This window comes from Glandiceps talaboti, chromosome 21, assembly GCF_964340395.1.
Source record: "Glandiceps talaboti chromosome 21, keGlaTala1.1, whole genome shotgun sequence".
NCBI classification, from domain to species: domain Eukaryota; kingdom Metazoa; phylum Hemichordata; class Enteropneusta; family Spengelidae; genus Glandiceps; species Glandiceps talaboti.
In genome coordinates, this window is record NC_135569.1 from 6,167,238 (window position 1) to 6,183,076 (window position 15,839).

Genomic DNA, 15,839 nt, shown 5'->3' on the forward strand with positions numbered 1-15,839 from the left:
CATTTGTCGACTTGTCTGTTGTTTGGAAGTATAGTAGGGCTTGTCGTTCGTTCTATTTGAATCGAGGCATCATGGTAACAAGTATCAAGAATCTATTACTCCCCCTACGACGACAGTGTTTCGGAGTGGCAATGGTCGTGATAAAATTCCCCGGGGTTTAACTGCAACGAAGGCAAATGAACACCAAGGGTGCTGTCTGTTAAACTATGCAATCAACGTTATACCGGATTCACACTGCGAGCACTGCTCCTACACTATAGACTTCCAAAATGGCCTTGGCTTGGCTAAGACCGAACCCAGACTGAAAATCTAACAAGACTTTCTTATTCTATTGAGTTGGAAAAACACTTTTCTTTGTGAAAGGTGAAATGGGCACTCAAGCTTACGACTGAGCAGGGAACATTTTTCATCAAGATTAGTCCAGGACTATGAATTTCTTAAAGTATCAATCCCTTATTGTGGAATGTTGTTGCTATTCCTAAGATCTATATTTGACCCTGTTGTTCTTGAAATGTTGTCGCCACCTCTGACACTAGTAAGTCTGGTTGAACGTTTGTCTGTTATTGCTTTGTAACATGCTGAGATTCAATATAAATTTAAACGGACAAACACATATCACTAACAGCCAACGCCATTTACTCATTCTGTATTATTATGTTAGTATTTGTTAGCTCTGTTTGATACAACCAATAGACACAAATAAGAATACACTTGCTACACTTCAACATAGCGAGATTGAATGAACACAGTTCTTTTTCTGCGATATTTTGTCTAAATGAAATAAACTAATGTGCCATCATGTACACATGAAGTTCAGACATCAAACCATCTGTATCTGGGATTCTGGGTCTAATTGCATTACATGGTCTATTTCACATAGACAAAGAATCAAGAATTTGCAATTTGTTATCTTAAAGTGTACAAAATACAATTTCTTATTTTTTTCTGCATGATTTTGTCTAACCATAAATTCTAATATGAAACGGATAGTATTATGTCTGTCAGATCATCTGTTACAAATTTTACTTGTTATTACTTTATGGTCCTAGCAGACTATATAATTAGATAAAATGAACGGTTTAACTATCTACACAATATGTGGATCCGAACTGACAACTGTTTACTGTTTTAACTGAGAAGGCTTGAAAGATTCTAGTCAGGTAAATTCAAATAGGATATTAGTCAGTATTCAACTCGTGAAAAGAATTAAATTTCTCAAAAACCAAAAATACCACCAGAGTTCAAATTTCAACATTCAAACTATTACTTCATTACCATCACAGCATGACTAAATTGTAAATAAAACAGTGATATACTGAGTGTTATATGTTGGTTATGGCTGGCAAATTTGGTATCCCATCTCTCAACTATGACCCACACAAAAATAAAATATAACCCCACCCCAATAAAAATCTGCAATTCCCATCGTTAACTTTATTCACGTGAAATATTCAGTCCTTTCCATCGTGATCTGTAAAGAGACATATTTGCTATCTCCAGGTTACGAAGTGATGTTGATATGTACCGTGCAATAAGTAGGCGTGAAATTATGTTTTGCTTGATTACAAACTCTAAAAATTACAGTTGTTGATAGTCGAGTAAAAGTGGTGGTATTTTTAATTGTTTTGCCATCGTTGGGGTCAATTTTGAATAGTTTTGGAGCATCGATGACAACAATACTACATAGAGCAGAGAAATGTATCTTAGGAAAACTGTATGTACTGTTGTACATGTTAAAATCCCTGCCGTTATAGTAGTGAACAGTCTGTAGTACAGTACTGTTTTAGGTCATGTCAGCTACAAGCAAATAAACCAGTTTTATGAAATGCTTCGCGGGGGGTGTTCAAGTCCAAAATCACAAAAGAGAGAGTGAAGATTGAGTAAAAGGAAACATTGTCACGAACATGGAATTCTATTGATTATATTGATCTAACTTGAGGCGGGGAGAAACCAATTTTGCATGCCACCTCAGACCACTATCTGAGATGCCACTAAATTCGTCAAAATCCCTAATCCTACAAATGTATACATGCAGTGTGCTTTGCATGGTATAGCGGCCTCTTTCAGTTTATACTGAAGTTTGATATCATCAAGTTCATCCATGTGTGTCAAAGTTGTCATGCAGAAAAAAATAATCTCTCAAGTAGTACTGGGGGGGGGGGTGGGGTGGTGGTGTAAATTTTAGCATTGTTTCCCTCCACCATCTCTGAAGTGAGAGTTCAACGTATAGCGAACCTACAAACACCATGGTGTACACCAACGATAGTACTGCTCACCATGGGAATGAAATTTAGAATAAAATCACAAAAAGGGACCTATATGTAGGTTGCAGCTTTACAAAAAATACTGCAAAAGACGACGATAAAACACGGTAATGAAAACTCAGTCTCTGCAGGACAATGTATCATGACAAGCAAAAATCACTCGTATCTTTCACACAAAAGGAGAGACAGTCTGAGTCTGCAAAATCGATTTTCTGTAGGGAAAGCCCCCGCTTACGTGAGACGAAAACATAGGATGATTTTAACATCAGTCAATCACTCTTCTTTTCTTTCCATCTTTTCTCCCTTTTGTCAGTTCGGGGAATTTTGTGATATCCCAGGGTTCGTGGAATAGACAAAATGGCGGACACCTAGCCGTGTCCCTAACGTAAATATGTCATGTTTGGTCAATGTTATCTATGACAAACCCACAAACAGCTGTTCTTACTTTATGCACTATTGGTACCTGGTTCTTCAAAATGCTCCACCTTTTTTGATTTGTGCATGTTGTGATCTTCGGAATCTATATATGGCGTACATCTTGCTGTATATTGAATACTGCAGTTATTGCACTTCAGACGCTTTGAAATATAAACAACCATGAGATAACCTGGCCAAATTTTAACTGAATTTATTAGCCGTTTAAATTTTCAGTCAACTTTTTGTTGTTCAATTATGATTTGTTTTCAGTTCAGTTGTATTTACTTTACACCATACTTTTAGTAAAACAACATTTTGTTTGTAGCGATGTTTATGAGTGATTCTCTCGAAAGTCCTTTTTGCTTTAAAAATTAAATTCGTACTTTTGATTTTCGGAGATCAGCTCTCTCTCTCTCTCTCTCTCTCTCTCTCTCTCTCTCTCTCTCTCTCTCTCTCTCTCTCTCTCTCTCTCTCTCTCTCTCTCTCTCTCCCTCCCTCCCTCCCTCCCCCTCTCTCTCCCCCTTCTCTCTCTCTCTCTCTCTCTCTCTCATTCTCTCACTCCCTCCATCTCTCTCCCTCCCTCCCCCTCTCTCCCTCTCTCTCTCGCTCTCTCTCTCTCTCTCATTCTCTCTCCCTCTCTCTCTCCCTCCCTCCCTCCCTCCCCCCTCTCTCTCTCCTCTCTCCCCTTCTCTCTCTCCTCCCTCCCTCCCTCCCCTCTCTCTCTCTCTCTCTCTCTCTCTCTCTCTCTCTCTCTCTCTCTCTCTCTCTCTCTCTCTCTCTCTCTCTCTCTCTCTCTCACTCTCTCTCTCTCCAGCCAACCTAACACAATATGTTTGATGATCTAAGCTCAAAATGAAGTAGACACCAATAGTCTTGTAATGTTACAATAATTTCTGTCTTTAACCGTTCTATTTGTCTATTTACTAGCTTTTTCCATTTAATGAAAATGTCACGATTTAAACTAAAAGAGTTAACATTTAAAACAGAATTTAAGACATTTGGAACTCTTTGCCCATTGAAATTTTAGCTGGAGACTCACTGTGACTAAGATAAGGATGTTATTACACAGATGGTGTACCATTACCAATTATTCAAGTTGTTAGCGCTGGGAGCTCTCCGAAGAACAGGCGTATGATAAATGTACTTCATTAGTATTATGACAACTATTGATATGTGTTCTAGGTTTGCAAAATTCAAAAAGTCAACCGCTTCTTTTGCTACAATCTTGTTTTTTAGTGCAAAGTTGGAAATCTTTTGGAAAAGATTATTTTTTTTGTTTGGCCTATCATATATATCATTAACTAACGATAGACGATATAATATTTTTTCACGAGGTGGGTTATGCAGCGGTATTATTCATGTCAACTAAAATTCAAAAGTTATCCAACTATTTGAGCGACGGCCATTTGCATAGCTCTCTAATCTTAGAAACTCAGTGGGGAGAAATAAGACAAACTGTTTTGAGAACTAATAATTTGAAAAAAAAACTTTGTTTAGAGGAAATGACAATTTGCCAACTTCCCTGTTGTTGTATCGTGACTTGAAAAAACAAACCCAAAACAAAAAAACAAAAAAACAAAAGAAAATATTTATAGAATCGACATATATGTTCTGACACATAAAACTTTGATGATCTAGATTTTAACTTTCTCATTACAACATTTCACCAATATTGTATAGCCATTTATATGAAAGTAGTAAGAACACTTTTTTCACTGAGTGTCTTGGTCTCTTTACCCACAGACGACAATACTTATAAAGTTGGTAACGTTCAAAAAAGTTGAAGTGTGACTATCTACCGAAAAAGGGTGTTAGAAGCTTTCATTTTGACACGATAAACCAGTGCTTGAACTTAGATGGGATTCTGATAGATTAGTGAAATACTCGACGCCATAATCTTTTCATCCGACGATAATGGGTTATTGGCAAACAAAATTCGCATATAAATGATATACCCTTTTGATATCAAATAAATGGCGTTAATGGTTTCCTAGATCCTAGACAGATTAGTAAATGGCATTTTCAAGTTGATGGGCAAATTCAGGCTTTTCAGACCAAAATTTGAACAACGAAGGAAAATCGAATCTCAGCTTTCATGTCCTCATTTTAGCTACATGCAAAATGTCCAGGTTCTGATGCTGGTGAAAATGGGGATACCAGACAGCTTTCCCTGGAAATAGCTTCTGATCATTGTAATACCAAGCAGGGGAGAATAATCATTTGATGTTATTGTTATTGTTAACGTTATCTCCAGCTGTAATGTCATAAACTGGAGTTATTGAACTAAAAAAGCAAAATGGCGACGACAGCCGTCCGATATGTCTTATCATGAATCAGCGCATATAGTCTTGCAAATTTTTACTTCAATAAAATAATATTCAGCATTATGAAAACAAAACTTAAATCTTTGCTAATATTCAAATCTCTGAAAATGGCGAAATCAGTGAACACTACTGCAATGTCTGCTTCGTCGATTTGATCCATTGTAAGTATAGCTACTTTATTTGAAGGCGCTTCAACTTGAAATAATCGGCGCAACCACACTCGCTCACTGATATTTTCTCGTATGATTCTGTGCGTTCTTCAAATCTGACAGGTATGCATACATATGCAATGTGAAGGGTTTGCCTCAAAGAACTTAAAGTAGAAACTTCGGCGAGTAAATCGTGAACCTATTTGGTCAACAGAAAATTAATGTGTTTACGAAACTTTCAGATATTCGAACAACACAGGTGTAATTCATAAAGCTCGGTGGTCACTTTGCAATGATTTGTGCTGAGTCGTGATTTTATTTCAGCCAGGAAAAGTATTGGAATTTCCGAGGAGTCTATATCAAGGCCCATAAATTAGACAAATTAGTCTGGTACTAGCCAACGCGTTACCCGCTGCTATGGCAACCCTCGTTGTGGGCTGTACTACGATTTGACAAGTGTGGTGTATATAAAGAAAGAGGCCTCGCAGTGAATACCGTAATACGTACACAGCGTTCAAAGGTGCTTGTTTATGTAGATCTATTCGCGAACAGGTACGATTGATTTGGTCAGACACGGTCGCGTCTGCACTCAGTGACCAGTAACTTTCTACCACACTGCGGAGCAGGGTTCGATTTTTCGGTATGCATGTTTTACTTGTTCACTAAATTACAATTGCGTTGCTTTCAGCGTCTCAGCGTCAATTCTGATCGTCACGCACTGACAACAGCTCAACAAAGCTCGATACTCGGGGTGAAGGCTCGCTAGTAATTTGGTCCGTCTATCCGTACATCAACAGGTGTTTCTGCATAACAGCACTGGGCTCATTTTTGAAGCGTGCAAAAAGTACACGTCTCGTTTAAATCAATCATTTTGGTATAGATGAGTAATTTTGTTTATTTTTCTTTGCAGTTTTAGTTTACCGCCATACACATAAAAAACGATGCCAGTGGACGACTACCTTTCATCAGACGATGAAGCATTTTCATGCGTGACATTGGCTAGTCTTGATAATTTTAACCTTCTGTCGGATAGCATGTCGGACAGATTTCAGGACGATGAAGATGACGAACATATACACCAAGAAACTGAACATGAAGATGAGGCTCTAGAAGCTGCATCGGTCAGTCATTAATTATGTATTGATAGAGTATATAATATTTATCTTGGTGTTTGTTTTATGTAAATATATCATTAGCATTGTATCACCGTGGCTGGTTTCTAAACATAGGAATACAAAATACTAGTAATCGAAAAAAAAAAACATGTTTATTTTCACAAATTTAAAATTGTCATAAATCTGAATTTTAGTACTTTTACATTTGTTGTGAGGGGTTATGATGAAACAATAATGGCATAGTTTAATCCCTTCTCGATGAACAACAACAACAACAACAACAACAACAACAACAACAACAACAACAGCAACAAAAACAAGGGAAGGAATTTAGAGAATTTCCCAACATGATGGGTTATGCAAGACCGGTTTTTTAATTTTTTAATTTTTTTTTTTTTTTTTTTTTTTTTGGGGGGGGGGGGTTCAGAATGCCGTACGGTTACACGACTTGTAACCTGAGTACATTAACAAGACCCCACTCCTACGCACGCCTACACAAAATATACATGTACAACAGTGAATAATGTATGTATTCAAGTGATAAAGACAAGTATTAAAACGCTCTACTGATACGTAACAGAATACATTAGCTGGAACTTGGATTTTCCCAGAAGCGGGAACTGGGAATTCCCCTAGTGAGACCCGATGCATATGTTCTGATTTTAGTACCACAAGCGCTTTCATTACTTGCAATCAATATTCTGTTTATCAGCGTTTCGCCAGGTCGTACAAGTGTGCTATTTAGAGCGTACAAAAGTCGACCGACACAAGTGTCCTTCAATTCTCAAAAGACGGCCATTGTTTTCGTAGAACACTGAGGACGGGGAATTCCCTTTGCTTTACAAAAAGCTCACCTTTTGCACTATTATCAACAAACTGGAATTTAAAAATGATAGCCTCTTTTAAACCATAGACGTTGGGAGCCTCTCCTACGTCTGTGTTTAAACACAGTGAAAATACCTGTTAAATGTGTTATGTTAATTGGGACTACTCAAGGTACCAGATAAAATGTACCTGGGTCTAAAAAATGAACCCCGATTAGGTTTGACTAGCGCCACCAATCGAGCTCAGCTGACTCACCCTTCAGAAAAGTCAGCTTGTATTTGTATTAATTTTGATTTGGAGTACACTGTCTGCAATAATCTAATGAAATTAAATTGTTACCAATCATATTTTAGTGAGCTGTGTTTGCACGAATAGAAAAATGTGTCTGGAGAAGCAAGCGAAAAGCTGTCGGTAAAAGTTGCTCTCGTAATCGGCGATAAAAATAAAATATTGTACAGCCCAAGATGCACAGAAAAATCAATTTTTGTTTGAGGAGATATTTCATAAATGTGGTACGTTCTTAAAATCATAATACAAACCGGGTGAAGATAATCGTTTCCATGGCGACGCTTGCTCTTTCCTTTCTTCCAGTCACAGAGAAAAGTTTATCATGTGCGAAGTAACATCAGCAAAATTGAGTCTGATTATGTGTTTTTGAAAAAGTGATACATTCCGACTAAAAATGAATATTTATTCTGAACACTTCGAGTTTTTGGCTTTCCAGACAAGCAAAATCCCTGCTATGCTTCTTCGATTTACGAAATGCTTATGTGATCTGGTTACCATGGTTACCATAGAGGTAGCCAGGGAGACACTTGGCCTGTTTGAAAGATATACAGTCTTACCTGACTTGATCTATCAGTTGGCAAATAGATCTTTAACTTATCAACATCGAAGTCAATAAGTATATACATCAAATCTTGTAAGACTAAACATAGACCATCCACGGAGGGTCTATGGACTAAATAAGCACATGAAACACATTATAACTCCACGCCATGTGCACTAAGCTATTAACAGACATGTTTTCGAACTGTATCTTTAGAGAAAATGTTATCTCGTGTTCGTTCTATGTCCGTAACTTAGTGAAAACAATGAGATCAGTATATGGCCTCCTTCGTGTAATTGAATAATTAAAGTAGAACACGCCTTGGATATAATGATGTTAAACTTATGATGTTATGTTGTTTAAAAAATAACCACAACCACGCTCGGTTACTATCAATAAATATCAGGGGTCATCATACAATTTTTTGAAATAGCGGTCAAAATAATATCAGCCATTTTCCAATCCAATATGGCCGCCATCCAATATGGCCGCCATCCAAGCGTCAACATACAAATTTTTGAAATAGAGGTCAAAATTAAATCAAAATTAAACCATTCTCAAATTGAGTATAATGTCGTGTTTACTCTTTGCTAAAATAAAAGACTCGACTTCCTCTGGAAAACAAAACGATGATCCTCTAAATTTCTATGTCTATTTTTCAAAATGAACAGGAACAAACTTTGGAATGGCAATGTTTAGAACAAATTAGGAAGAACATTGATTTTGCAACATAAGGTGAATTGCATCTGAAAGTACTTTGTTGAGTTCTAAAAAATATGGTTTAGTTTTTAGCGAATGGAAATATTACTCTCTTGCATTTTGAAAAATGGAGGCCGGAGAAAAAAAAATAAGGAAGTCCGTAGCCACTGGGAAGAGGAACCTCACACTTACAATAACCAAGGAAGTCACCAGCAAAAGAACAACTTAGGATTAAAATGCATAGTTTCAATCATAATAATACAAATGATCGAAAGTTAAAATTTCGTAAATTAAAGTCTATCACGACAGACTGTTTTAGGAAAAGTCACACATGCTTCCTTTTCTGTTCAATTATGATTGTATGAACGGAACAGGTGATAACAAATAACCCAGCTCGTCGTCATGGATACCAAAATGCCTATAAACTTCTCATCGGGAAGCAGAAGTGAATGTCATAAACTAAAATGATTTACTGTGATTCTACTGTTTTATTTCAATAACTGTACAGGTTCCTACATCCTCTTTCAATTATATCCTAATTTATTACATAAAGCCCCCACTTTTTTCAATTTATACCATAAAGCGACTCTGTTTGATTGATTGATTGATTGATTAATTAATTGATTGATTGTTTGCTTACTTGATTGATTGATTGTTTGTTTAAATCAGTTTGTTACTAAGTGGATGTCAAAGTCGCAAATAGGCATTACGATTCAACTGATGTCTACATGTGAGTTTGATCAAATGTCCAAGTGGGGGCGCTGTTTCTTATAGTCGAGTATAAACAGTCATACTGTTGACGTTCGATAATTTTTAACATTCGTTTATTTTATCTACAGCATGAACAATCTCTGGAGGCATTTGGGAGTTTTATCCATGAAGACATACTGACGGATATAGGAATATTACTGAAAATAGGACTAGCTATCGGTAAATTATATTTTGAAAATCATGGAGAGAGAGAGAGAGAGAGAGAGAGAGAGAGAGAGAGAGAGAGAGAGAGAGAGAGAGAGAGAGAGAGAGAGAGAGAGAGAGAGAGAGAGAGAGAGAGAGAGAGAGAGAGAGAGAGAGAGAGAGAGAGAGAGAGAGAGAGAGAGAGAGAGAGAGAGAGAGAGACAGACAGACAGACAGACAGACAGACAGACAGAGACAGACAGACAGACAGACAGAGACAGAGACACATAATGAGAAACATATACAGTACACCCTCCGGTCATTTGCAACCAAGTCCAAAAAATGTGTTCTCTAAATGAATATCTATCTTTTATTTTGTTAGAGTGTTTTAGATGGACAAAGGATATGGTGTGTTTGTTTTTGACATTTGTGAACACCAAATTCAAATTGGACAATAATTTCCCAGAGCTTGCACGCCAAAAGGAGATGACGGGCAAGAGTTTATGCTTCAAATCAGAAGGGGAGTTGCGACAATTATTTGAAGGTCACAGAGATGTGGATATGATAAAAGGCTACCTAGATTGCTGGGAAACAGGTAAATATGGGCAGAAGTTGTAATGTAGTTGAGCAGAGTGACGGTACACTTTGGCTACTTAGTATAGTCTTGACAATAGCGCCACCAACGGTTGATATCGCTCCTATGACAATACCAAATATTTCAGAACCAATTTCTCGACATAAACTGTTTTACGCTTTCTCAGTCGAACTCCAGAATTAATCTAAACATCACCGTCTTTCTTTTTGCGCCTAAACAGTTCTGGATTTCCCAATGTCGGCAACAGAGGCTTGTAGTGATCAACGTTGCATTAACGATCCAGATTACGTCACAGACAAAGAGGCGGGAATATCAGATATGATTGATCGTCTGCTACCACCAACGACAAATTCGGTAAGTTAACTCTTGACCAGTTCATCAAATTGGTTGATTTCTTTAACAGTATAAGAGCCAACATTATGGTTATCCTCATTATAATTAGTACATACATACATACATACATACATACGTACATACGTACATACGTACATACATACATACATACGTACATACGTACATACATACGTACATACATGCATGCATGCATGCATACATACATACATACATTCATACATACATATATACATACATACATACATACATACATACATTCATACATACATATATACATACATACATACATACATACATACATACATACATACATACATACATACATACAATCAGACAGACAGACAGACAGACAGACAGATAGATAGACAGACATTCACAGACAGGCAAACAGAGAGTTTCGATGCATTTTACAGGTGTCTCTCTAGAAATACAGTACTTCATCGTTGCATAAGGTTTTCATATTTTTAATCAGAATTGCTCACAAATACATTTTTTTTCATCCGTTCACCCGTCTAGCTAGTAAAGACTGAATTGCTTGACCCCAATACACCAGAACAACAAACAGTACAAAAAGCTAAGAGGAAGAGAGGAAGACCACGAAAACCACGGCCAGCAATAGGTGAGTAAAGTTTTGAACGTGAAACACCACCTTCAACGACTATACATGGAAGACTGGACCAACAATCTACAAATATTTAGTTTGAATACTGTTGAATAAATTGTGTTTTGGTGATCTTGAAAATAAACAACAACAACAACAACAACAACAACAACAACAGCAGCAACAACAACAACAACAACAACAACAACAACAATAGCTACAACAGGAGGGTCTAGTTAGATACAATCTTCTCATAGTTTCCTTCATTCAACGGAGAAATATACAGACACATAAGTGGCCTTGTCACTACGAGTCGATGGCGAGTAGTGACAACCTACTGTGTGAAGAAAAGTATTTGCTGAGTGAAGACAAATATTGAAGAATGTCATAGCAGGCTTAATTTAAGTAAAAAAGAAAGTTATAGCCATTGTGAACATTTAGACTTATATTTCGAGCACAGCAGAAGCAATGAAGTAGACATGCGTTGTCGTGATGTAGAGCGACCTGAAAATAAATCCACATTTTTTGTTCGAACAAGTACAAAATTAATTAGTTTGTAGCCTGCCGTGAATTGAATATAACCAATGGTTTGATTTTCTTACATTTCAGAACCACCAAGGAGAAAGAAGAAGATATTGTGGAAGTTCTTGATGTACCATCTTCATGGCGGTGATCTTGGTTACTGTATGCAATGGGTTGATAAAACAAGGGGAATCTTTCGATTCATCAGTAAACACAAAGAGGTCATCGCAATCCAATGGGGCAAACAGAAAGGTCACAAAAACACTATGACGTATCAGAAAATGGCTAGGGCACTGAGGGACTACACGAAAAAACGTGTGATGGAGCGATGCCGTGGAAAATTACATTATAAATTCAGTTCGGAGTTCATTCAGAAATACAACAATGACCCACTCCTTTCAAACAGTGTTACAAAAGAATATGCGACAATATGCAATTCTTGAACGTTTTCGGAAAGCAATGTGTAAAAATTGTACATTCTACAAATACAGTAACGTCTGACAAGGCCAGCATTGCCAAGGAGTGGTATTTTGATATGAGCATGCGCTCGAAGTCAAACTCTAGTATGCTGCCTCGTCGAGAGTTAAACAAAAAGGGTGTCGGGAGACTTCAACTAAAGTCGCGTTGAGGAGAAGTTTCGACCCAGTATCATAATCTGACCTTTAACCCCACAGAACACACCTATATAAATCTCCTATCTCGCTATTTATAGATTATTTTCAGGTTTGGAAGAGGCGCTCAGGGGAAATAAAATACTACCCGAAATATAAAAATGTACAAACCAAACTCAGTAACAAACTTTTTTGAAATACTGCACACATTGTTTGATGAACGGTTTAAATGTAAATATTTTCTATCTGTGAAGTTTTTGTAAAATGACGTCATTCGAAAATCTTGAATATTGTTCGTACATTATTTAACAGGTTTTTTGAGAAATTTTTGATATATTTTCTCATATTCGGGTATACCACTGTATATCTCGCTACCATATTGTACATCGAAATACTTGTAACATGACACTTAGATTTGATGCCGATTTATTCTTGGATGGAAATATGCAAATGAACAGAAGATTGAGAAGAATGTGAAAAAGTGCATGTGCAATAGATTTGTTCTCTCTCTCTCTCTCTCTCTCTCTCTCTCTCTCTCTCTCTCTCTCTCTCTCTCTCTCTCTCTCTCTCTCTCTCTCTCAATTAACGATCTTCTTTAAGTTTGTTCCTTGAAAATAATCACTCAAACTTTATCAATTTAAAATAAGTATTTTGATTTTTTATGACAATGTATTTGAAATATGTAAATATCAAATGATCATCACATTCCTGTTATCAAACCAACATTTCCACAGTTGGTGGCGCTGTATACATAACCGTTACATTCCAGTTTTACCGTCCATATTATTAGCACAAACAATACTCAGTACAGTTTTTCCAAGTTTGGTACACAATGTAGAGGAAAGGTTAAAAGGTCATGTCAATATACTCGTATTCGCTCACTCTGATAAATGTATATTTTATGTACATATTGTAATGTTTAAAGGGGCAGAGTCTGTAACTTTAACATGGTAACTAGTTATTTTTGTAGCATATTGAAATAGTCATACGCAGATAACATTGCTGAAAGAAGTATGAACTATGTTTAGCAGCTGCTAGAATTATCATTACGTATTCAGATATATAATGTACTACTATGACGTAATATTTTGGTTATCAAAAAAGTCAAATTCCATCACAGTCTCCATTTACCAAATCTCTTTGTGCATAATATCACACAGTGTCAATGCTCATTTGCGCCTAAATGAGTTTTTGTGTTTTTCTGTATATGTATTTTGTACATTCATGTCTGGGTGTAAACTACAGTTTATATCCCTCTAACAGTACTAAGTTGAACTTTGTTTTGGAATTTGACATCTAAGCTGAACGACTCAATTCTGAACCACTCAAATTGCCGTCGTTCAAGTTGTTACTATCTATTGCAAAGTTTTTTTTTCAAGCAAACGTTCTGTTATCCATTTAACCTTGTGTCAAAATTTTCATCACCCATGTCGTTTGACTTGAGTAACAGTTCATTATTTTCATAATTGTCTTGAAACAAGGCAATGCAGAATAAATATTTTTGAAAGTCATTTTTCTGTTACGTCTCACAGTTTTTTGACACATTAGTACATAAATATGTTGTTTGGCGATGAGCAATGTCTCAGTATTTCATGAGTATTTGTAAAGGTCAATGTATGTATGTATGTATGTATGTATGTATATATGTATGTATGTATGTATGTATGTGTGTGTGTGTGTGTGTGTGTGTGTGTGTGTGTGTATGTATGTATGTATGTATGTATGTATGTGTGTGTGAGGATCTTAGTCTTGTCTATTCAAAATTTGGGTTTGTTCTTCGTTTCAAGTTTGGTTATCGCCTGATTTCAAAATTCAGCCTATATAACTGAGTCTGAGTTTTTGAAGGGATTCAACGAGAATTTCCTGATTTGTACAATTTGTACTGACAGATACACCGATGCTAAACTGTTACCATGCCAACACAGCTTTTGTGCACGTTGTCTGGATGACCTGATAAAGAAAACCGGTAAGTCTGCCTGTTCGATATGTAGACGTACTTTCGACATTCCAACTTCAGGAATAGCAGACTTACCAGCCAATCTTTTCCTGAACCAAATGGTTGATGAGTTCAACAAACGAGACAGTGAGTTAGAGAAGACGACAAAATGCAGTCTTTGTGAACGACACGACATAGAGAAACACTGTGTAGAGTGTGACATTAAACTGTGCAAGGACTGTGCTGAAAGCCATAAAAAGATCCCTGTCACACGATCACATCGACTGATAGACTCCACTGAGTACGAGACAACAGTGGTCAAAGATCCCCGTTCGGTACAACGTCCAATGTACTGTAACAAACACACTGATAGCCAGGTGAAATACTACTGTGATACCTGTGAGGGCGTCATTTGTCTGGAATGCACAGCAGTAGATCACCCTAGACCCGCGCATCAATACAGGTATCTGGAAGATGTAGCTTCTGAGTGTACTAACGAGTTGGCAGCAATGGTAGCTAAAGTGGATGCAAAGGAAAGACGATTACAAAGCAGCAAAGCTGTAGTGGCGCAAGTGAAGGCTTCCCTTGACGATCGCTTTCAGAAGGAAGGAAAAAAAATCGATCGACATGTTAGAGTTTTGGTGGAAGAAACTACTCGTCAAATAGAAGTAAAGGGACGAAAACTGCAAAGTCAGCTTAAAGATGAGTACGTGAACAGGAGTACTGACTTACGTGCCCAGCTGAAGGAAATCGAAAGTTTGGAGAGTAACCTGTCACATGTAAAGGAGTTTGCTGAGAATCTGATGACGTATGGAACCACTGCACAGCTGATGTCAGCAAAGAAGGGTATGACATCACAAATAGCCGGTCTACTCAAAACTGATGACGAAGTCCGTCCGAAATCACATGATTTCATTGAGTTCCAACAAGCCGATAATTGCTGTCAAGTGACAGGTCTGGGGCACATAGAGACTGTAGCATTTGAACTTGCCAACATTCCAGAGTATGGAAGGGTAGAAGATGAGGTAGAACTGACAGTGAAGAAACGAAAATCAAACATCGCTGCCACCGTTACCAAAGATGACATCACAGCTGTTGTCAAGACGCCCGATGACAAGACAGCAGATGTAAACATAGCAGAGAATAAAGATGGAACAATTTCATTGAAACATGTAGGAAAGGTAGAGGGGGATCATACATTGTCAGTGTCAGCGTATAATGTACCAGTACAACGTTCACCTGTCACTTTCAGAGTTATTCCTCAGAAAGGGTTACTACATAGATTTAGTGGGTATGGGTCAGGGAAAGGTCAGCTAAATTTCCCCACTGTCGTAGTGATGACGAAGAATAGAAGTATGTTAGTGTGTGATAGTGATAATAATAGATTACAGTCATTTACGATCAATGGTAATCATCATGATATAATAAAGTTTACCAATTTTACTAAACCATTTACACCAATAGGTGCAGCAGTATCAGTGAATGGTAATATCTATATTACAGATAGTGGTAATTGCCAGGTTCTTGTATGTGATGAGAATTTGAAATTGATAAAATGTTTTGGTAAAGATGAATTGAAGTCTGTATATGGTATTGCTATTAGTCCTACTAATGGCAGGGTTTATGTTGTTGATAACGAATCACACTGTGTACGTATTTATAGTGCTGATCATACTTATATCAAATCCTTCGGCACTAAAGGGG

At 37.1% G+C, this 15,839-nt stretch overlaps 1 protein-coding gene across 1 annotated transcript; it reads left to right on the plus strand.

Annotated features, from left to right (window-relative positions):
- The first annotated feature begins 6,095 nt into the window (after positions 1 to 6,095).
- Positions 6,096 to 12,031, plus strand: LOC144451770 (uncharacterized). Its single transcript, XM_078142673.1, has 6 exons — positions 6,096 to 6,275; positions 9,462 to 9,552; positions 9,899 to 10,111; positions 10,332 to 10,465; positions 10,982 to 11,084; positions 11,676 to 12,031. Exons 1-6 carry the CDS (start codon positions 6,096 to 6,098, stop codon positions 12,029 to 12,031), a joined length of 1,077 nt encoding a protein of 358 aa, XP_077998799.1.
- Positions 12,032 to 15,839: the final 3,808 nt, after the last annotated feature.

Excerpts from the sequence above, each read along its gene's own strand:
- LOC144451770 (XM_078142673.1), top strand. The coding sequence starts at position 6,096 with ATGCCAGTGGACGACTACCTTTCATCAGACGATGAAGCATTTTCATGC. Across the intron at positions 6,276-9,461 it reads AGGCTCTAGAAGCTGCATCG|CATGAACAATCTCTGGAGGC; the intron begins GTCAGTCATTAA and ends TTTTATCTACAG. Across the intron at positions 10,466-10,981 it reads TACCACCAACGACAAATTCG|CTAGTAAAGACTGAATTGCT; the intron begins GTAAGTTAACTC and ends TCACCCGTCTAG.